This window comes from Notolepis coatsorum (assembly GCF_963971535.1).
Source record: "Notolepis coatsorum genome assembly, chromosome: 19".
Classification (NCBI taxonomy): Eukaryota; Metazoa; Chordata; class Actinopteri; order Aulopiformes; family Paralepididae; genus Notolepis; species Notolepis coatsorum.
Genome location: NC_140183.1, coordinates 65,440,223 through 65,464,911, shown reverse-complemented (window position 1 = coordinate 65,464,911; position 24,689 = coordinate 65,440,223). Strand labels below are relative to the sequence as shown.

Here is a 24,689-nt window from a genome sequence, read left to right as displayed (position 1 = left end):
CGGGCTGCACACCACCCATCAGGGGCTCGTGATTCAGCGTGTGACACGCGATAAAGGGGATAGGAGCGGAGGAGGAGTGTAATTGTTGTTGTTGCGGGCTGATCTCTCTCTCGCACCCCCCCCCCCCCCCCCCACGGCAGCAGTCTGCGGAGCTCTGCAGCCAGCATAACAGCATAGTCTCCGCCTCCTGCTGGCTTAGTAGCCGGCAAAGTGGGCCATAGAACAATTGCGCCACCGTGTGTTGTAATTCGTTAACAGCATCAGAGCACAAAAGCTTGATCCATCACATTGTGAAAAAAGAATGCATTTGATAATTCTATCTAGAATTGAATGAATGAGTGCAGATTAAAAAATGCGTTTTAACATGGAAGTGGATGGGATGAAACTGGACACCAGGACCTCTAGAGGTACGCTATACTAATAACTTGTTTTTTAGAGCGTTTCAAATCATAATATTTTGACATAATGAAAATATATATAAAATGAAGATATGGGCCCAATTTCAATAATCAACACAGACACCGCTGTGCTCACACATACACACAAAAAAAATTCAAGAAAGACAGAATCGGGACCAGGGATGCACAAGGGTTAAGTTGTGCTTCAGAAGGAAACTGTCCTTCTGTAAACTATAAGTTACATTGTTAATTTAGTTTGTATTTACTTTTCTAGTTTAAGTTAATTAACACTTTGACTGCCATGAAACGTGTTTTGACGTCATTGCTGGCCATGCTCAAGTTGCCGGGGGACGCTGTACAGCGTCCTTATATCAATATTTAAAAAATCTGCGATCGGATTCATATGTCCCCTCCGCTGGCCTGAGATCCACCAGCAGGACCCACTGAGCTCTCTGGCGGTTCAGGAGTGCCATCTGGTGGCCGATCGGCGCAATCGCTTTAACAGGAAGTGGCATAGAGGTTGTGCTACGTCCGTAGTACTTCCGGGTGCTCGCTATAGGTCCCGCGACTCTGGCTCGTCACGCTACACAGTGATCGATTGCCAATAACTCGATAAACAACATGATTTGGACGTATATACCATTATACAAGCTGGAGATGGACCGGGTAAATTTACATCCCATAATGATAAGATTTCAACTCTACGATGATCGCCCAACGGCGCGCGGAGACTGGGGTGAGTTTCAGCGTGTAACGTTACCGTCTTCGATACTAACTGCTATTATCAACATTTGACCCACATTAGATGATTGGTATAACGCTGCCCACGGAATTATAAACGGCCCCTAGCCCATCCGGTCAACATCAGATGACGTGTAGTAACTTCTAGAAGTACGTCTAGTTGTAATTTTTTATATCGCGCTGATTGCCATAAAACTGTATTGCATCATCAATATAATGTATTTGGGGCTATAGATCACGTTCTGGAGAAAGCTGCAGAAAGAGATGAAAACATACTTATACATTAGACCATACTTTACTATGAATATGTGAATGAAAAAGTTTAACGTTGCTACACAATGAACAATACATATAGGACTTTGAATGGGCCCTAATAATGGCAATGTAGCAATATAATTTAAAAAGTTATAGCCCTGCAAAGAAGGGGACTTTCTCCATAGACAAATAGCGCTGGCAATCTATGGTATATCATGAATTTAACCTTAGGCAACCAAAGTGTTAAATTAAAGAAATTGTAACTACAATATTGTATCTACAATTACATTTAAAACATTGTTTGTTTTTCAACCATATCTGTTGACAATATAATTTCTTTATATATTGAATGCTAAATCCTGCTACCTTTTTCAGCTTCTCTATTTCAAGGCAATATTTACAAAAACTAAACTAAAACTAGTAATTTCCTATACAAACATGTTTCCTACTATTTATGCATAATAACCATCTGTTCTGTGCGCACGCGAGGGAACATGTATGCGCATGCGCGCGTGCACGCACGTGACGTCATTATAAACAGAGTACAGGCACTTCTGAAATTACCACTGCACCCCTGGGGATCATCATACACATGAACATGTATGCAGGTTAGGTTGGAGAATGGGATGACAGCACTCTGTCTGCCAGTGCTTGTTCTGGTTTCCTGCAGGTGCCTGGTGGGTGGAGTTGGGAGTGTTGACCTGGGCACGGGCTCTCGGGGCTTAGTAGAGGGGAACACCCCCTACTCCAAGCAGATCTCTCTCTCTCTCACTCACTCTCTCCCTGAACACATTTTGTTTGGCCTTTAGTTTTCCATCCGACACCTCATCTTACACACATCCACTCACCTACACAACTGACCTTTACAGACAGGCACACACCCTTGTAACTTTGTTCATCCTGTTCAGTTATCGTTATCTATAATAAATTATGTTTAGCTGTATCCCTCACAAAAATAAATGTCAAAACGCACAGACTAGGGATGGGCATTGAATTATGAATATTCAAATAGTTGTTCAATTATATTTAAAAAAGAAAAATCGATTAGTACTCAAATAGTTCCCAGTGACTATCAAATAGTAATTGTGTGAATTTTGCCCATCCCTAGTAGTACGGACAGGCAAGCCACATTAACACTTACAGTTGGGGTCGTTGACTTTCCACGGTAAAGACCGTTCCAAAGCCAGGATCTGTTTGAGGTTCTTCCACGTTCTGTTCTTTTTTCCCGCTGCTGCTCCTCCGATCCCAGAATGCTGCAGAGATCGAGAAAGTAGACGAGGTACAAAGAGAGAGAAACGGCACAAGCAGAGGAATCAAGACTCAAAACGGAGATCAGACACCATCCGGCTCTCTCCTCGACTAGACATTCTTTGTCGACTAATTGAGTAGTATCGTCTGCGTAAAGTTTTCCCCCACGGGGCGCCCTCGTGGCGCATACCATAGTGCCTCGCGCACCTACGCGGCCGACCCAGGTTCGATCCCAGCTCCCGTCGTTATTGGTTGCATGTCTTCCCCACCTCTCCTCCCGTTCGCCCTCTCCTCTGTCGGTCCTGCGTGACCAATAAAGCTGTAAAAATGCTAAAAAATTATAATAAAAAAAAAATATAAAAAATACCCCACATTATTGACCCTCTGCGAATTAATCAAATATAGTGCTGTGGTATAATTATGTCCTCATGTAAATATATCCCCCTCCCCTGTGTTCCCTTTACCTGTGCCCCCCCCCCCCCCCCTCTGTGGAATAAGACACTCCCCTCCCCTGTGTCCCCATTACCTGTACCCCCCCCCCATCTGACCTATCAAATGGGACCACACCCCCTCCTGTTAACTATATAGATCTCCTCTTGAGATCTATCCAGGTTCTTACCTGGGTAATTTCAGCTGATCACCTGGGGCGAGAGCCTCAGCCATTCTCTCTATGTATTCTATCTGTTTGGTTAATAAACCTTGTTATTATCCAAGCCTCGGTTGACTGAGACATTCTTCATCAGGATATCCACAAATATCCCACAATTGGCGTCTACGAACTTGTGACGGACTTTTTGCGTCCTCCCGGCGTGCTGTATCATTCAACTATACAGAGAAAAGTGAGTATAATAGGATGGTCGACCAAAAATGTATGGAAGGAATTAAAATCTTCCCGCTTTTCTCTGTGCCAGGTGAATATTACAGAATGTTGTCTAATATTGAGATCATGGCTGAGTAGAATAATGTGCATTAATATATCTGATCTGTATTGAGAATCGTTACCAGGGCGCGCGTGCACCTGGGTCCTTTATCAGGCGGTTCTGAGAGGATGGGTTATAGTGCTATTCCCAAAAGTTTAGGCACAAAGGTTGAGGTGCTATTCCTGGTCGAGTCGGAGCCGACCGAAAGCTAAGGCACACACAGGTTGTTGGATTGCTACCCCTAGTCTAGCTGATGCAGACTAAAAATATAGGCAACAAAATAGATACGTGAGCTTATTATGATGTGATATCCTTGGAAAACGCTACTCTGTTAAAAACGTTCTGTGATTCCTTTGCAAAGAGGCGGGAAGTTAGGACCGAGAAGCTGATGGAATCATAATTAGAAATTACCAGAGTAGCGTCATAATATTCATTGTTTCAACCTCAAACTAAGCCCACAATCTCATTCCTGAAAACGATGTATTTTGGATTAAATTAACCAATTGATCAATACAGATAGCGGGAAGATGATCACGCGATGTCCTAGTTAGTACATGATTACGCGATGTCCCGGGAGTACGTAAATGTACATTAAACGGGACATCAGTCGCGGAAAGTACATTAAACAGGACGTTAGTCGCGGGTTAAGAGGCCGAGAGTATGATTAAAAGGTATATATAATCTAATATATCGCTGGTAAATTTCGAAGTCAGGTTCGGTCGTTATGATTTTAATAACGATGTGTAGTTATATATCAAGGGTATTAATGCCTTGTCGCAACAGATGTTGGCCGACTAAACGTAAAGCGATCCAATACAGTCAGATATACACACACGTTAACTTATATGTATTATTGTTTGTTTGTCTGTTTAAGTCTCGTTTGTATGTGCACAAGTATTATAGGACCCGTCGCGTTGCTTTATTGAGTCAAGAACCGGCTGCGGATAGCGCGACGAGCATTGAGAAACGAGTTACCGTTATACAAAGAATAACATTGAAGTGCAGTTCACGGGAACAAACTAGGATAGTAATTTCCGGATTCCGCAGAACACCGGCCCGCGGGAACGGCCATTTGGGGAAGTATAGTTTTATCGTTTCAGTTTGTTTACGTTTCACATATGCACAGGCGCGTTCATTCGGTAACAAAACGCTGGTATAGGAATTCCAGGCTATTGAGAGCTCGTGGGAAAAATACTGTATGAATTACAAAGCGTTATTTCCGAGGCGAATGAGAACACACGAACGTCGCATGGAGCAATGACGTGACGCTATGCGCGCCGTGAAGTTATTATTTTATATTAAACTATCCATAAGCGAACGTAAAGTGTAATGTACCCAAGGCCAAGGGTGCGTGAAATCCACGTGTAGTATATGTTTTATTTGTATATGTATGTGCGCGCTGCTATTGGAAAATGTTGAGTTGAGGTGGCGAGATGCGGGTTGCTGACGACACGTAACGGATCCAACCCAACACAACAGCTGTCCCCGGTGAGTATGACAATCATAAATATAGATGCATTGATTGATTGAAAATTTTATTAACAGATTGCAGAATGGGTACAATACAGCACAGCTCAATACACAATTGTTAAGGGGATGCAGACCAGAGAGAGACTTTAGTCTTGTTTACATCAGGGTCCCCCATTTTCAATACCAGATTTGTTTACATCAGGGTCCCCCATTTTCAATTTATCAGAACATATTATGACATACATGACAGACAGATAGTCAGTACTGCTACATCTGTACATTTATGACATACCAGATTTGCAAATTCAGTACTTTTTGTGATACAAAAGGAGTCAAGAAAAGGGAGTCATTTGACGTAGAAACTGTACATATACACAACTATCAGTTAAAGCAAATTACAACTATCTCAGATCACTTGAGTGTTTATGTGCTTTAATTTACACATTATAAGTCACATAAAGCTAATTACAATGTCTGTTTCAGAATTATAATACATCTGTGGGCGTACCGGTCATACTGACCATGGGAGCTAAACAAACACTTCCGGTTCCCAATATATGGCAGTACAGGAATTGTAGTCCACATAAACAGCGTTAGATTAGACTTTATAAGCTTTCAATGTTGAAAACTTGGAACACAAACAACATAGATCATGTTTAAAAGTAAGATGTTTAGGTTATATTCACTTGAGTTAATGTGTTTATCTAAAGAACCAATGAAAGATAACTAGCCCTTTCCATTGTAAGACATTTTAAACATGATTCAAAATGTGTGGGTCCACATTCATATGCTTGTGTACATATGCGATATGATTGATAAATGATAACACTATCATTACATCCAAGAACGGGATGGATGAGATCTAGCTAATGTTTGTTGAGCACACAGACAGTCAAAGAGGATTCACCCAGGTTTTAGAAAAGAGTGGAAAATTAACATGTGTTTGTATTTACAGATCTGGCTCTGAGGCGAGATGCAAAACAGTGAATGACTACACCCAAATTGTATCACAAAAGACAGAAAATCCAACAATTTGCATGTCAACCGAGAGACAGTGCAGAGCTGAGAGACAATCGATTGACCATTTGGAACAAATCTACATCCAAAACACCCACATGTAAATTTCTTCAGAGTGGGCACTTGGGAGACAAAGCAATGCAAATGCCTGCACTCGTGACCACAGACTTGATGAACTCACCTAGCGGTGGATGGCAACAGAGAACCACTTAATTAACATGAATTAGACACCGGTGATGAATTTGCAGTTATGAAAATCTACCTAACTCCCATACTAACAATAACTAACCAGTCGTTTTCATCATCTCTTTTCAAAAGACACATGAATTAGAGAAGTGCCCGAGATGAAAGATTAATGATGAAAACAACTACTTACAATCCCCTCCTTCTATTCTCTGTTTATAACCAATAACATGCATGACTTTCCTTAGACTATTCTTTTAACAACTAATACTTTCCATGATTGCAAAATTATCAACCACCAAAATTGCAGCACAATTATCTAAATGTACAAGATATCAACAACATTGATCATTTAGCTGACACTTTTATCCAAAGCGACTCACAGGTTCTGTACGACAGGACATCAGGCAAGGCACACCTCTATCAGCTGAGTAACAATGGTCATCAAAGTGTTGAGTGCTACAGTGTAGATTAGTTTATTAGGACAAATGCATGACAGTAAGGTTAGTTAAAACGTAGATGACAAAACAAATGATTGTTTTTCATGCAAAAATTAACTGGCTACCTAGATTTTATGTTTTTTCCCCATGCTATGCTATGATGAGCCATACTGAGATGTGAAGAACAACCGAGAAGTCATGGCGAGGTAAGTATCTTGAAGAAGCACACCATCGTACGCGGCCTGAGGTAAGATCAACTTCAATTTAAGACCATCAGAATATGAAGACAAGGAGCTATTTTATCTGATTCAAGACTTTGGCCATTCATTTACAAATTTTATTTAAAGTGTAATGCTGGAAGATCTAGTTAGATACAAGATCTGATAAAATTGTAGTGAATGTGACCTTCTTGACGTAAGGAATCACTGCTAATGCAATTGGCTTGCATTTCCTATTGTCAATTAAGTGATTGTATTTAAAATGAAATGAATTAATCCCAAAATGATTTTCCACTTTAGCAGAAAGGCGTTGAATCATTTATGTGAGGAGTTTTCTAAGGCAGTGTTTATCACCCTCAGATCACGAATTGGTGAGAGGACAGGACGAGTGAGACGATGCGCGACCTGAACCACGAAGCTGCGGACACAACCAATGACGATTCGGACAATAAGAAGAGATCTAAAGACGATAAAGGGCGAGAATGTCTCCTTCACTATCGCAGCAAGCGGGCAGCCAGAGAGACGGTATAGGATTACTAATGCTTTCACCAGCCAAGAAATAGGCCTGTCGCAGTACACCTACCCCATCGCCAAGCTGATGGATAAATATGTGCACCTGCGTCAACTACCTATCCCGCTCATAGACGGTGCCACCCCGACCCTGCTGATAGGCTCCGACCATGCAGACCTCATAGTCCCGATAGACCGGGTCCACACAGGGCCCAGAGGCTGTCCTGCAGCAGTCGAGACCCGCCTAGGATGGACATTACAAGGCCCCCTCGCTAAGTCTCTTAACCGAACAGCAGCCACTAGCTGCCTCCACTCCAGAGTGACAGAAGAAGACACCACCCTCCTACAGCATGTCGAGAGGCTATGGACACTAGAGACAATGCCCTTTAAGAACGAAAAGAAAGACATTCGTTCCAAGGAAGACATTTACGCCATAGCACTCCTCGAGCAAGGGACAAAGAGAGTCAAAGTCAACGGAGTGATGAGATACGCAACTCCACTCTTGAGGCGAGAGGGTATGCCCACCTTCCACGCCCCAAAAGAAGCGACGGAGCGGTATCTATTGAACACAGAGCGGCGCCTAGCCAGAGACCCCGATCAAGAGACTATGTACCGCGCTGAGATTAACAAGCTAATCACAGCGGGACACATAAAGAAAATTGACAACCAGAGGCGACGACAACAACCGTGGGAGAACCATCCAACCCAGCCCACAGACATCCCCAAGAAAGTGGAGCAGAGGACCACGAAGGAGACTGACCAAGGAGACACTGACGAAGAGGAGATCAACCTTTGACGGCCTCCACCCCGGCACTGCAGACCAAACCCATCACCTGCAGATGGGAACCAAAGCCCCGACCATCAAGGTGGATTCCCATGACAAGATTGTCATCCGTGTGAGAGAGATCGTCCTACTGACTAGCCACTACACCGGCGGGCCCTCGCCCTCCATCAAGTGGTACCGCAATGACGAGGAGAGGACAGCGAAACCAGCACAACACATTCAAAAACGCCCGCCCCCTCGCCCCTCTAGTACCGCGATGACGAGGAACAGTTGACTGCTACCGGTGACCCTTGACAAGGTACACAGGGAGCGGACGGCGACCTCCTGTAGGCCCCCTCTGAATGAACGACGACCAGTGAATGTTCCCGACTGCATCGTCAAGAAGAGACATCATCAGAGACCTGTGGAACAAGATACTTCTGAACACACATTGTCCACATTGTTATGTATGTATTGGCCCTGCCACACGACAGACCGAGAACAGATGATCAACACTTCACAGCAACTGTCAGATTCACAAACAAGAACTGTTTCACAGAGTTCATATGTATCTGGAAAATTATTGACTAGGAATATGATGAAATACAATCAGTAAGATTGCATTAACCAATTTTATAATGACAATGAGAAATGATCACAGAGTCACATTGCAAAATGGTATTGTTAAACAGGGCAGAACCAGTTGGATTGTTCCAAGACACCAAGTTTGTTTTGACCACAGAACAATGCATAACGATTATCATAATCACCTTTTATATTAACCACTAGGTTAACGGTTTTCAATTTTATTTTGACACATTAGCCACTAAGGTAATGTCTATTGTATGTATTTATTTCATTTTTATGTGTTACTGTTTGGCCCTGCCACACGACCGACAGAGAACACCTTGTCAACAACGACGCAACATCATTCAGATTAATACCTTCACAAGAAGGAAACTTTTCACACAATTGTATGTATCTGCAAAACGATGAACTAGGGATGTGATGAAAAGAAATCAATGAGAAAGCATTAACAATGGTTAGTAATAATGAGCTAAAATGTATTGCTGAAGGAAGAAGTGACCACATGATCACATTACATCACATTTGAATTACTTAGGTTACAAAATTGTATTGTCAGACAAGAAAGAATCAGTTGTTTTATTCTCTCATAGAAGAGGACATGTAACGTTGTTTTGCACCTATATGGTGAACCATTGATAGTATATGCACTAGAATTACATACAGAAGCGATGCATAAGACGTTTTATCTCCTCATTTATAGAGAAGAAATGGAGAAAATTGCCTGATTCTAAGTAAAGACCAACAAAACTGAGGCAATCACAGATGAAAGTGACACTCAAACTCAGGGTAAATACAACTGGATCCTAAGTAATTTCATCAAGAATCATCATAAAACGTGCAAAAATATATATATATATTTTTGAACAGTTTCCCATAATCAATCATGTTAGTTTTATTAACCACCAGGTTAACGGTTGTTAAAATGTTTTTGTACACATTAGCCTAATTATGCACACAATTTTGTTTTTTCACCCTGTGCAATCTGACCACACAGACAGTGCATGTATTTAATTGGTTTATTACGATGCCTGTATGCACAACGATCACATTAGCTCCCCAGAGTCACGACATGAACGACTGAAGGTATGCCAAGATATTTGCACAGCGATAGCTTCAAATGATTATGTTAATTGTTGTTTGATATCAGAGATGAGGACCACTCATTGATATAGGTATTTTGAGCGATTAATAAAAGAAAAGGGTGATATCTATTCCCACATCTCTGATATCAAAATAACACAGACCGCAGTCCAGTCGATCATGTCATGAATCATGTATGTAAATAATTCTATTAATCATGTATGTAAATAATTCTATTTTAAACTATTATCCCCACTTTTACCTGTTCCAAACAATCCTGGTATATTATACATTAATCTCACCCACATTATAAGAAAGAAAAGTGAGTATTGTGGTATAATTATGTCCTCATGTAAATATATCCCCCTCCCCTGTGTTCCCTTTACCTGTGCCCCCCCCCCCCCCTCTGTGGAATAAGACACTCCCCTCCCCTGTGTCCCCATTACCTGTACCCCCCCCCCCCATCTGACCTATCAAATGGGACCACACCCCCTCCTGTTAACTATATAGATCTCCTCTTGAGATCTATCCAGGTTCTTACCTGGGTAATTTCAGCTGATCACCTGGGGCGAGAGCCTCAGCCATTCTCTCTATGTATTCTATCTGTTTGGTTAATAAACCTTGTTATTATCCAAGCCTCGGTTGACTGAGACATTCTTCATCAGGATATCCACAAATATCCCACAGTGCTTAAGAAAGACCAAACCACATTTGTGAATATTATTTCGATGCCAGAAATGTGCTTAACACTTTGAGTGCCAACGACGAGATATCTCGTTTGTTCATGCCGACCGCTCAGTGCCAACGACGATAGATCTTGTTTTTTTTTTTATTAGTGATTTTAATTCATATTTCGTCAATCTAGCCTCACGTTAGTGCTGCAAACTCTCTCTGAGCTCCATTGGGAAAATACCGCCCCCTATCGTCTCTCCCTGTGGTACTGCACCCCTTTGGAATGGATTGAATGAAACGCATGAAAAAATAAAATCCTGCTTCCTCATTTTACTTCTCAGACAAGTCACCCGAGACGATCGGATTCATTGCCGAGCCCCAGTACAGCGTGGAATACATATTTCCAGTACCCAGCGTTGGATCAATAAACGCGATCGATATTTGGAATGACGATCAGGAATTGGAATAATCTTTTTGGAGAACATCTGATCTGAGGTAAGGAATCTATTTTACCAGTCTTAGGATAATCAGTGCTTTTTTCACAGAGATATAGTGTGCCCTATGTTAGGATGACCATATTTTGATTTCCAAAAAAAGAGGACATGCCCCCCCAGCCTCGAGATACTTAATGATACTCAGGCATGCGTTGCTCATGGGACGACTGGTTGCACTATGTTTTAATGGCGCTGTGTGCGCGCGCTCCCGCGCATGCGCATAGATGTTCCCTTGCATAGCACAGACTAAAGACGGTGCCTAATTGCCTCTATGAATGGAATGTAACACATTTCATTCACAAGTTTTGTGTGAATGTATCTGAGAATGTATTTGAACACACCTGACGACCGGCCATATTGTTATGCAAAGTAGTACATAGCGAGTTGGCGCATCAGTCGAGTGCAGCGCATTCCTGTGTGCACATCCGTGCATGTGCGTGCTTCTGCTCACAGACTGGTTGCACGGCGTGCAACCCCGTCCCATGAGCAACGCATGCCTGATGATACTCAACGTTTACTCAAAGATGCATTATTGTTTTAATATATTTAAAGTATGCCTCCTCTCTATGGATATACAATTATTATTTATATTATTTGACTGTATATAACACAACAATATCTCTCTATAACCAAAGACACACCAAACCAAAGTTACTCAACAATCAGAATGCTTGATTATGCCTAGAATTATCTGACAAATCTCAATGGCACAATAATAACTTAAAAATCAACCTGTAACAAAATAATAGCTCTCTTTTCAAGTCTTACTGGACAAAATATATGAAAAAATAGAAAATAGAAAATCCAGTTAACAAATATCTTTTTCAGGCAAATCGTTTTTTTGTGCCATGTTTCAATGAGATATTGTGCAATAGTTTCTGCCGTCTCATTTGGTGTATTTAACCTCGATTCCTTTTGTTTGCATGCCACCCCTCTTCCAGTCAAAGTACTGTATTATGATTGGGAATATTTTCACTGCTCCGTGGTTACTCCTGTCTGTAGAAACATCACAGTACTGGATTTGATTTGAGTGCTTCATGTGAGACACCAATCGAGTCGAGTGGGGCGCTATAACACATTGGCTTCGGATTTAGTGCACGCACTACTGAACTTTTTGGCAGTGTCAGAGTCTGGAAATGCCTTTTTTAGCAAGGCACAGTATTTCACAGTATGAAATGCAAACGCACCCTCGCTGCATTTACTTTACAGCATCCTCTGTTTTCCCGGGTTTAACAAAGAAGTCTGTCAACTTTGCAGACAAACTCTCAACTTGCACATGTCCATGTGCGCTTTAAGATCGCCTGCACCTTTATTGGACACACGTGCATGTGCAAGCTTTGCACACGGTGCACTCCGCCTCCCATTTGTTCAGACAGGTCGGTACATTTGGAATTTCTTCTGCAGTTCATCTGTAAAAGTAAATTCTTTGGCATTGTGAATGTGAGCTGGGGTGCGCTCTGTCCCCTTCCTGTTTGTGTGAGACTGAGAGTGTAGTTGTAGAGCCGCCCACAAAGCTTCTCAGGGATTACGTCACACACACAACAGAGTACCGTAGTATTCTGTGCAATGCGCCAGTCAATTTAAGTATATGCAAACGGTCCGTAAAAGCCGGACATTTTCATGAATTTATAAACCCCCCCCCGGACGGCCCGGACAGGGCGTGAAAAGAGGACATGTCCGGGCAAAAGAGGACGTTTGGTCACCCTACCCTATGTGTGTGTGTGCATGTGTGTGCTGATCAGGAAATGAGATAATCGATTTTTCAGCCCACTTCTATAGCGTGCATAAGTACACATATACTATTGATAATCTAGCATTTATTTGAAAACTATTCATAAATAGGCAAAATTACAACGTTTTGTGTATTCCAGAATATTCCAGTAAAGGGCGTTTATCACAGAATCTTTTTATTTTCCTTAAACTTTAAAAGAAAAAAAGGAGTTTTTCAAAATGGTATAAAACGGAAATGAACCGATTAAAAAACAATCCGTTTCGACAATGTTGACTGCAAACAAGTCATTGATAAGTGACGGCCAGATTAGACACATAGCCATAATTTAAGATGTAGTTTATGCGTTCGCAAATATGAGAGCGCTATCATTGAAGTGGGTGGTGGCACTCAAGCACTAAATCGTGCGCCCCCTGCTGGCACTGAAAGTGTTAAAGGAAAACGCCAACATTTTAGGAAATTAGCTTATTTGCCATCTTCCCTGGAGTTAGACAAGAAGATACATAACTTTGTTGTCTCTGTGCGTGCGTTAGGCTTAGGGAACGCCCGCTCCGTTAGCTTAGCTTCATCACTGGAAGTGGGTCAGACTTGTACCCTCAAGTTCCCTACAGTTCCCTACAGTCACGGAAGGATCCGAACAGATTGAAGTTTATGGATACTATGACGTAAAATCCTCGTACCTTGACGATTAAAAGCCTCCCCAATTTAGAAAACAGTATTCCCATGGCTGGTGTTGATATGCTGCTACTGTAGCTAACGAAAACCAACAACCGGACACTCAAGCAGATAACGAGGGTAATAACTTCCGGTCGGGGGGGTTCCAAAATAAAAGAGCAATGTATATAGCAGCGGAAATACGTTTATTTTGTACATTATCTAACGTTAACACAAACCTAAACTAACTTTAGGTTAGTTGTAATGTTAGTTTAATCGTCAAGGTAAGAGGATTCTAAGTCATGGTATCCATAAACTTCAATCGGTTCGGATCCTTTCGTGACTGTAGGGAACTTGAGGGTACAAGTCTGACCCACTTCCAGTGATGAAGCTGAGCTAAGCTAACGGAGCGGGCGTTCCCTAAGCCTAACGCACGCACAGAGACAACAAAGGTATGTATCTTCTTGTCTAACTCCTAATTTCCCAAAATGTTGGCGTTTTCCTTTAACACTTTGAGTGCCACGCCGGGTTTTCCTTTTTACCCCCTTGATGCCACCATCCACTCCCAATGTTAACATTAATATCGCCTAATCTATGTTTTATATTATGGCTATGTGTCTAATCTGCCCGTCGCTTATCAAAGACTCATTTTCCAGTCAACATTGGCAAGGCAGATTGTATTTTTATCGCTTCATTTCCGTTTGATAGCATTTTGAAAATCACCCGTTTTCCCGGGAAAAACACATTCTATGATAATCGCCTTTTACTGGAATATTCCAGAACGTTGTCATTTGTCGGCCTATTTATGAATCGTTTTCAAATAAACGCTAGATGATCGATAGTATGTGTGTGCGGTTAGCAACAACACTGATTTTGATGGATTTTTTGTTTTTTGTAAGGGTCCCGCCTCCACCAATCACATGCGGCTCCCTTTGTGTGTGTGTGAGCAGGGATGCGTTCTTCATGGGACGGGGACGGGGTTGCACTCCGTGCACCCAAAGATTTGAGCAGAAGCGCGTGCACACAGGAATGCGCTGCACTCGCCAACTCGCTATAAGTACCCACCTGGCCTACTTTGCATATCAATAGCGCCGGTCGTCAGGTGTGTTAAATACATTCTCAGATACATTCACACCTAACTTGTGAATGAAATGAGTTACATTCCATTCGTAGAGGCAATTAGGCATTGTCTTTAGTCTGTGCTTAAGCGAGGGAACATTTATGCGCATGCGTGGGAGCGCGTGCCGGGAGCACGCGTGCACGTGGCGTCATTAGCGTGCATGCAATCAGAGTTGATATGAGGAACGCACCTCTGTATGTGAGCAAGAGAGAGAGAGAGAGATAGTTCTCCAACTTGTGTGAGTTGCAGTGATCTCCTGGTTGTTCCCCACCTAGGTTATCTAACTATTGCGCCGCTGCAACTAGAAACACTGGCCTGGCCTGCTTCTAAGTTCAGTGGCCTGACTGCATAAAAAAATAAAATCTTTTTTTAAATGTTATTTTTTGGAAACGTTTTTTTTTTGATTTTTTTAACTCATCTGGCGACCCCCGCGCGGCGTCTCTTTTTTCCCCCACTTTGGGAACCACTGCACTAATTGACTAAAAAGGACACACTCACCGTGAATTTGGGATCTTTAAAGGGTAAAGGCTTTGCTGTGGATTCTACAGCGGTCAGGCCAATGTCCGCTGTTCCCACGGCCTTCACCTCAGCCACGCTCTCTACTGCCACCATCTGGAGGTACATGGAACACATCTCTCCAAATGAGACTTGGAAACACCCACTGTCGGTTTTGTTTGTCTGGCGGCGGGATGGCCTAGAGCAGCAGTTCTCAAACTACGGGTCGCGACCCAAAGTGGGGTCGTGGGTAGGTGACAGGTGGGGTCGTGCATTGACAAGTAAAACATTTAAAAATCAATATTTCTTTTTTTTGGCAACATATTTTGGTTAAATGTGCCTAGTTTTATAAATGTGCATTGATAATAGTGCTGTAATTAAATGTTCTAATAAATATGCATGATCAAGTTCAACAACGTGTGGTTTTATTTTGATATTCCTTAATTCCACGTTGAAATTACGCAATACATGGGGCGGTGGCGTAGCGGAGATTGCGCTCGACCAATGCAAGAGGCTGCGGTCTCAACTCCCGGAGTCAGCATTGCCTGCGGCTTGGGCCGATCGTCGTACTAACTCGTTTGGCTGAGTTAGCGGGAGGGAACTCGTGGGTGGTAATCTGGCGTTGTGAACAGCGACGCCTACAGGTCAGGTCTGGGCGCCTGCTTAGCAAAAGGCAGGAAGTGGTGAAGGCAGCGTGACCTCCCACGCGTTAACACTTCACCAATGAGAGTCCTCGCTGCCAGGTGAAAAGAGAGCCGCTGGCTGTCTCCGCATGTCTCGGAGGAAGCATGTGGTAGACTTCAGGGTTCCCTTGTACCGACCAGTAGGGGGAACATGCGCACAACGGCCAGGTAGGGGAGGGGGGGAATCGGCATAACGACTCAATTGGGATGGGGAGAAAAGCATAGAAAAATCAGGCGGAGAAAAAGATTTAAAAAAAATTACGCAATATATTAACTCATTCAGCACCACCGGTTATTCCACGAGATGGCGCTAGTGCGCCACCGCTGTAAGTCAATGGGGGGACTGCGAGATTTGCGAGTCCTTAAAATATATCTTAAAGTATAGCTATGGGTCTAATACACCCGTCGATTATCAGTTAGTTGCATCCAGTCAACATGTACAAAACGGATTGTTTTTTTTCATCTGTACATTTCCGTTTTATAGCCTTTTGAATATGATGGGGATGTCCGATATTATCGGCCTACCGATATTGGCATTAACCCTTTCTCTGCCACGATTATGTACATCCTTATACCATCCTCTGCCAGCTCTATTTGTCTATGGAGAAGTTCCCCTTCTTTGCAGGGCTATAACTTTTTAAATTGTATTGCTAAATTGACTGTAAAGCGCATTACAAATGAAATCTATTATTATTATTATTATTACTATGGCCCATTCAACGTCAATTATCTATCGTTTAGGATGTAGCAACGTTCTACTTTTTCATTCACATATTCATACTAAAATACGGTCTAAAGTATAAGTATGTTTTTGTCGTTTTCTGCAGCATTCTGCAGAACGTGATTTATAGCCCTAAATGCATTATATTGATGATCAAATACAGTTTGATAGCGATCGGCACCAGATAAATTTCAAATGTACGTGCTTCTAGAAGTTACTACTGATCATCTGATGTTGACCGGATGGGGGGGGGGGGGGGGTCGTTTATAATTCCGTGGCCAACGTTAGATGATTCATGTAGTGTGGGTGATATGATCATCAGATCAGTTTGTATCGAACACGGTAATAATAAACGCTGAAACTTACCCCAGTCTCATCGGGCCGTTGGGCGATGAGTGTGGAGCAAAAAGATTGCTATTATGGGATGTTGAAATATGCGATCCATCTCCAGGTTGTATAATAGTATATATGTCCAAATCATGTTGTTTATCAAGTTATTGGTAACGGATCGTTATCCATTGTGTCGAGCTCGAGTCCCGGGAGCTATAGCGAGTGGTCGGACCGAATTTGGATGAGCACCAATTTCCGTTTCCGGTTTGCCGTTTGGGCGATCCGCCGATCGGCCACCAGATGACGCTCTTGAACCGTTGGAGAGTTGAAAGGGGATCAACAGTAGATCTCAAGTCTCCGCGGGAGAAATATGATTGCCATCACAGATTTTTGAAATATTGATCTCAATGACGTGTTACGGCGTCATTGACAGATTAAGCAAGGCGAGCAATGACGTGTAACGGCGTCCTTGGCGATTAAAGGGTTAAAATTTGATATCGGAAATTATCGGTTTTCAAAACAAACAAGATTTTATTATTATTTCTTTTTTTTACATTTATTTAACCTTTATTTACCCAGGCAAGCAAGTAAGAACAAATTCTGATTTTATTTATTGTCAAAAGTATGCATAATGTTGTGTTAATTCCACGACAAGAGATATGCAATATTAATTACCTGAAATTATTCCATTTTTTGGAGGGGGAAACCCTGCATATATCGGTATCGGTTGATATCGGTATCGGAAATTAAGAGTTGGACAATATCGGTATAGGTAAAAAAGCCAATATCGAACATCCCTAGAATATGAGTATAACTTTGGGTGCCTCAGAGTAATTCCAGATAAAGACGGATAGTAGCGTTTTAGTGGAACACACTAAACACGTTGTAATTTTTCACCTGATTATCGTATCTTCCTGAAATCAACGGTAGTTTCAAGTTTCTTTAACAGTTGTCATACAGAATAATTTATACAAAATGCTTCTTACTGTTACGCTCCAGAGACTGTGCTAGACAAGATAAGTATCAAATAACATAGTATAGCATGTAAATTAGAAGTAGAAAATGAGGTCACAATGTTCAGTATAGACATATGTACAATGTTCGATGCAGAATAGACGTAACTGAGTTACCATATAATATACAATATAGTATGCAGTGTACTAATATACAATATTATATAGTGCAAAGCAGAAATGGGATGAGGTACAATTTAGGTACAATTCACAGTAAGGTGTACGAGTTGTAGTGCAAATCCTTTATCAATAAATATAAAGTGTGGGGAGTGGGTGCTACAGTGTGTTTGTTTAAAGTGAGTGTGTGCGTGTAGATGTGTGTGCTATGTGCGTTTGATGGTTGTTGTGTAGTGTTCATTTTTCGTTGAGCAGCCTGATGGCCTGGGGATAGAAGCTTCTTCTGAGTCTTTCTGTGCTCGCCTTGAGACTCCGGTATCGCTTGCCTGACCGCAGCAGTTCAAAGAGGCAGTTGTTCGGGTGGCTGGAGTCCTTAATGATTCTCTTAGCCTTGCCCCTGCACCGCTTGTTGTAAATGTTCTGGAGGGTGGGGAGCCCCCCTCCAATTGTGCGTTCGGCTGAACGTGTCACTCTTTGTAGTCTGCTTCGGTCTTGTGCAGTGCTATTCCCAAACCAGGAGGTGATGTTGCCAGTCAGGATGCTCTCTATTGTACATGAGTAGAAGTTCTTAAGGATCTTCTGACTGACTTGGAACTTCCTTAGGCGCCTGAGGAAGTAGAGGCATTGTCATGCCTTCTTCACAACACTGTCAATGTGTGTGGTCCATGTCAAGTCCTCGGATATGTGGGCTCCGAGGTACTTAAAGCTGTTCACTCTCTCAACCGGTGCCCCGTCGATGCTGAGGGGGCTGTAGTCCTTGACCCCCGTCCTCCTGAAGTCCACAATCATCTCCTTTGTTTTGCTGACGTTCAGGGAGAGGCTGTTTTCCTGGCACCATCCCGCCAGGACCTTGACCTCTTCCAGGTAGGCCCTCTCGTCGTTTGCAGAGATCAGGCCCACCACTACTGTGTCGTCAGCAAATTTGATGATTGTGTTGCTACTCCGCTGAGCCACACAGTCGTGTGTGTACAGGGAGTAGAGGAGGGGACTCAGAACACAGCCCTGGGGGGCCCCTATGTTGAGGGTGATGGATGAGGAGGTGCAGTTGCCTGCTCTCACCACCTGGGGTCTGCCCGTCAGGAAGTCCAAGACCCAATGGCAGAGGTCATAGTTCAAGCCCAGGTCCCTGAGCTTGGCTATGAGTTTGGAGGGGACTATGGTATTGAATGCCGAGCTGTAGTCGATGAATAGCATTCTCACATAGTTCCCCTTCCTCTTGTCCAGGTGTGATGCTGCTGTGTGCATGTGTGCTGTGTGTAGATTATCATTATTATCCTTCCTCGTGCATACATGAAAAGAGCATTGGACCGCAGGGCAACAGCATTGCATATTGAGGGGGGAGGGGGGGCAGCCTCGCAGATGTATGTATGAAACAGGTTACCTCGCCTGAGTATTTAAACCCCGCCCGCACGGCTTGAATCGTCCCAGAAAATAAACTAGACCATTCCCAATGGGGTGCAATACCAACTGGAAGGCGTAGGCGGCGGTATTTGCCCTTTTGCGAGCTCAGACCCATTCCCAACGATAACATCAGGCTGGATGGATGAAAATGAATAGATATCGCTAATAAAAGAAATAACGATTAAAACCCGACTATACTCGGGTCTGGTGCTCAAGCGATGGCGAGTTAACCCGACTATCATCGTGACTGGCGCTGAATGAGTTAAGTGTGGGGTCGCCAATTTTTTTTTATGGGGTTGTGGTATAAAAACGTTTGAGAACCCCTGGCCTATAGGGTTGGGCACCGAAAACCGGTTCTAATAGGAACCGGTTCCTAACTTCCGGTTCTGGATTTTTTAACTTTGTTAATTAATACCCTAGTTACAGTACAGCAACCAAATTAAACTGTATCAAGTCAACTGACATGTGAATAGTATGAAAAAAATTTAAGATTTTTCAACAAAAAAAAAATCTCCTGCGAAATAAGCTGTGACCTGTTTTGACCTGCACCTCAAAGAATCGGAATCGGTTAGAACAGGAATCGAAATGGAGAATCGGCACCGGAATCGTTCAAATCCAAACGATGCCCAACCCTACTGGCCTAGAGGTTAAGAGGCCGACCAGTAACCAGAGGGCTGCCGGTTCAAGCCTATTCCAGCTGTGAGTTGGCATCTGGAGAGTGGGCTTGTAATAATAATAATAATAAATTCAATTTGTACCGCACTTTATATTTGTGAAAATCTCAAAGTGCTCAAATATAATACATAATACAAAGTGCCCTCGAGCAAGGCAGTGAACACCACACTGGTCTGGGGGTTCTGCACTGCGGGTGACCCTGCGCTCCGACCTTTCTCATGGGGGCGTCAGTGGCTCAGGAGGTAGTGGCTCAGGAGGTAGTGGCTCAGGAGGTAGTGGCTCAGGAGGTAGTGGCTCAGGAGGTAGAGCAGTCGTCTGGCAATCCGGAGGTTCCCGGTTCGATTCCCGCTCCTCCCGGGCAGTGTGTCGATGTGTCCTTGAGCAAGACACTTAACCCCTAATTGCTCCCGATGAGCAGGTTGGCATCTTGCATGGTTGCCTCCGCCGTCTGTGTGTGAATGTGTGAGTGAATGTGTGAATGAATGGGTCAAATGTGAGTAACAAATTGTAAAGCGCTTTGGATAAAAGCGCTATATAAAAAAGCAGCCATTTACCATTCTCAAGGAATTCATATGTGGGGGACGAAGTGTATCTGGGAGGGATATACAGAAATACAAATGACACTTTCTTGTCCGTGACACGTGTCCTGATGGATGCTGGGCAGCCCGGGATCTCCACAGCTGTCCATCTTCTGCTGTATGTATTAGGGCTGAGAAGCTACTTCTTGATGTTGTCTAGCCAGGATCTTTTCTGTCTGCTCCTTCTACTGCCCCCTGTAGGATGGTCTTTGACAGGGCGGTGTGTTGTGTAGGGCAGCAACTATTTTCATAGTCGATTAATCTGTCGATTATCACTTCGATTAATCGCATATAAATACATTGTAGGTAAAAAACAAACGTTATTCCTCATTTTGTTCGATTTCAAACAAAAGGACAGGTTTTTTTATAGCATAAATGTATGCTATACATCGAGTTTCAGTTTTAAAGGAGCTGAATGGTATAAATAATAATAAAGAAAAACATAAAGCCTACATTAAATGGCTTCAACAACAGGCCATGGAGGTGCATCATAACATAGACTCAACTAATCCATTATAACTTGTACAGAACTTGTAAGTCGCTTCGGATAAAAGCATCAGCTAAATGACTGCATGTAAGTGAAAGTGTATAAAAAATAGGCAACATTTATAAAAAAAAAAATTATCGATTAGTTGTTGCAGCCCTAGTTTTGTGAGACGTCTCTGTACCAGGTACATTTGCTGCGCAAGTGGTTCCTCTTCTCCAGTTTGTTGGCTGTGGCTGTTGACTAGAATCTTGCTTCTTTTTCCCCCTGCGCTCATTTTCACTCCATACGCTCCAGCTGCCTTCTCCAGCCTGGTGAAGTTCCTGGAGTTCTATTTAGCAGTTTCCCACAAGGTCAATGTCGTCAGTGAAATGGTGGTTGCATATGGGTCTTCCTCCAATGGATATAGAGGTATGGATGTATTGTAGTGTCTCCTGCGTGATGTTTTCTAGGAACTAAGATATTGAATAGAACCGGGGAGACAAGACAAGACACCTTTGATGAACCAAGATGGTTGTCTTGAAAGGTTCACAGTACACCATTCAAGAGGACCTTTTTAGGCAGTATTTCTTGGCAGTATTCGGTCCATCTTCTGATTACTGCTGTCTTTTCAGTTAGTAGAGTTTTCCTTGACTTCCAATTATTGTAGCTGCATTCTTGTTGGCTTTTTGGGGTCAGCCCTATGTTCCCAATGGTCCCACAGCCCTTTGTTCCCACATTTCTAAGATTTTCTTCCACTCAAAATTAGGCCCTATGTTCCCACGTTTCTAAGAATAGATTATTCTTAAAATTAGGCCCTATGTTCCCACAGCCCAATGGTCCCACAGACCTATGTTCCTGGACGAACCCTCTACTACCAGAGGACAATTGGATAATAGGCTGGGTGTAATTGGCTACCAAATTAAGAGAAAGGGGGGTCAAATCAGAGAAAAATGTATGCAAAAAGGAAATGTGGGACCATAGGGCTGTGGGAACAGGCACAATCCCGGCTTTTTCGGTGTGGCATAAGCTGCTTTGCAGCCTTTGCTGTTGCCCTTTCACATCCCTGCATCTACATTTTCACACTGCTCTGTAGTTTTCTTCATCTTTTTGATTGATTGACATTTTTATTAAAAGATTGCAGAACGGGTACAATACACTAACAGTACGGCTCAATACACAAAATTGTTAAGGGGATGCAGACCAGAGAAAGACTTTCGTCTTGTTTACATCAGGGACCCCCATTTTCTATTCATCATAACATTTATGACATGACACGACATACAGATACTGTACTACTGTTACACTTTCATGTTTTATTCAGATATACTGCTTTGCTGCGTCTGGGTCAACATAAGGCATCAAGGATGTCATCAGTGACCCATGGTTTGTTTTTCTTTGTCCTTCCCAAGCACCTCCTCAGAAGGTGATTCCACAACAAGCATTTCCTCAACGTTGACTGTCACGAGAATTGATGTCGCCTTGTCACCAATGTTTGGCTCGAATATTCTTGCAATTTGCGGATATTTCAACGTATCTACACCGAATCGAATGCGTGGGTTGTCGCGATTACATTTCAATTGCCTAGTGTAAATTGACAATATAAAGTAACTTAAATGAAGTTAGTTTGCCATGCATAAAGCCCTTTGGGTGTCTACAGTTACATTATGACTTTTTTTTTTCATGACAGAAAGAGACCAAAATAATAAGCCAAACACATGGGATACATAGCCCCTTTCGTGAGGGGCTAGGTGTTAGCTAACGTGTGCTATAATTACCGGTGCTTGTATTGGAGTTGCAGCAACAACCTGTCCTTTCTTCTTTTTGTTGTTGTTGTTGATGATAGTGATGTTTTTGTTGCAGCCACCGACTGGCTGTACGGCAGAGCCTGCTGGACTAACCGGGCGCTTCTTCCCCTGCAGCGCTGCGGCGCTAACGTTAGTAACGGTAGTTGCTCCTGTTCTAGCTGTTGTCTGGGCCGTCACGGAACCTGTCCCGGTGGGTGCACCAGGAACGGGAATCTGAGATGCCATTTGTTGTAAAAACCGTAGAAAACTACTCAAAACACCGGTTGTTCTTAGCATGGAAAGTTACCTTCCGCGACAGCGATTCTAAACATAGATATCTATAGAACACTAGATAGCTTAAGGCGGAGTCACCAGCGTCACCGAACCGCCGCCATCTTGGGAGAGTCAGCCTTGAGTGAGAGTTAGTGAGCTGCACAGACAAAAATACTCATAACTCGCTGAAATATTGACAGATTTACAAACGGTTTGGTTTATTACAAGCATTATTAACGTGGCTATGATTCAAGCAGTTTGTAAAAAAAAAAAACATCTTTAAAAAAAAAAATATATATATATATATAAGTATGCAGTATCATAACTACATATTTGATGTTTATAGCAAACCAAACCGTTTGTAAATCCGTCAATATTTCAGCGAGTTATGAGTATTTTTGTCTGTGCAGCTCACTCACTCTCACTCAAGGCTGACTCTCCCAAGATGGCGGCGGTTCAGTGATGTCGCTCTCCATTGGCCGGCAGCGCGGGCAAGCTATCTAGTGTTCTATATATATCTATGATTCTAAACATTGCTTGACCTCGTTTCACCCGGATGTGAAACCGTAACGCCGTGCATAGACCGCGTCTCTACAATTCGTAGCCGCATTTCTGCAGACCCCTCTCTGATTGGTTGAGCTACCCCCCACCTACTCAACCCCCCCCTCCCCCCCCCCCCCACTCCAATGTACAGCCCCACCCCACCTACCCAACCTCCCCCAATGCACAGTTTCTATGTCAAATGTATATACTCTTCTTCTGGATTTTTTTAGTATCACAAACAGTACTGTATTTGAAAATCTGGTATGTCATAAATGTATAGATGTAGCAGTACTGTCTATCTGTATGTCATGTGTGTCATATGATGAATTGAAAATGGGGGACCCTGATGGAAACAAGACGAAAGTCTTTCTCAGGTCTGCATCCTCTTAACAATTGTATGTATTGAGCTGTACTGTACTGTACCCATTCTGCAATCTGTTAATAAACTTTTCAATCAATCAATCAATCAATCAATCTCCATTTCTGCAGACCCCTCTCTGATTGGTTGAGCGAAGCCCCTCTCTGATTGGAAATGTACTACCAGATTCGCTTATAACGTTATTTCGCGTGACTTCGCGGTTTATTCATAACGTTATGCACATTTCACAACACAGCCAGCTGTCAGAAACTGTACATTGTAACATTGTTATTTCGCGGCCTGCCCATTTGATGTTCCCAAATCATATTCAGAAAGTATCACAGAGACTTCTATTGACCAAGGAATTAGTTATTATTAGTAAGACACATTGGCCAAATTAATGTGGATGAGAGCCTTGACATTAAGTGATTGCAGATACGGCTGTGGGGGTGCTAGAGACATGATCGAATAGACTTGTATGCGCCTGAATCTCCTGAACACGGCGCGAGACATTCCTAATCGATCAGAACTAAATTGGCAGCGAAAAAGACCGTTTGTAAGCATCAATTGGCAGATTGGCCACGGAGTGTGACGCAACGCACATCCACCCTGGAATGTTCCATTAGAGGGGGTGTTGTGTTGTGAGAATGTGAGCGGCAATCGGAGCATCAACTACTAACAACAGAACAACAATGAATGAATGTTGGCAGAACAATTAACAACACAGCAACTTTTAGGCATGGCTGCTTGTT

At 42.8% G+C, this 24,689-nt stretch overlaps 1 protein-coding gene across 2 annotated transcripts in view; it reads right to left on the bottom strand.

Moving 5' to 3' along the window:
• The window catches only part of ino80c (INO80 complex subunit C), a 43,763-nt gene extending 20,683 nt beyond the window's left edge, over window positions 1–23,080 (bottom strand). The window contains exons 1-3 of one of the 2 annotated variants that reach the window (XM_084336321.1): window positions 22,755–23,080; window positions 14,999–15,112; window positions 2,536–2,647 (exon numbers count right to left, since the gene is read on the bottom strand). In XM_084336321.1, the coding sequence (XP_084192447.1) occupies window positions 2,536–2,647; window positions 14,999–15,112; window positions 22,755–23,060 (532 nt within the window). In that variant the 5' untranslated portion in view covers window positions 23,061–23,080. The remainder of the gene's footprint in view (window positions 1–2,535; window positions 2,648–14,998; window positions 15,113–22,754) is intronic. The other variant, XM_084336322.1, reaches the window with a different exon arrangement.
• Between the last annotated feature and the right edge of the window lie 1,609 nt (window positions 23,081–24,689).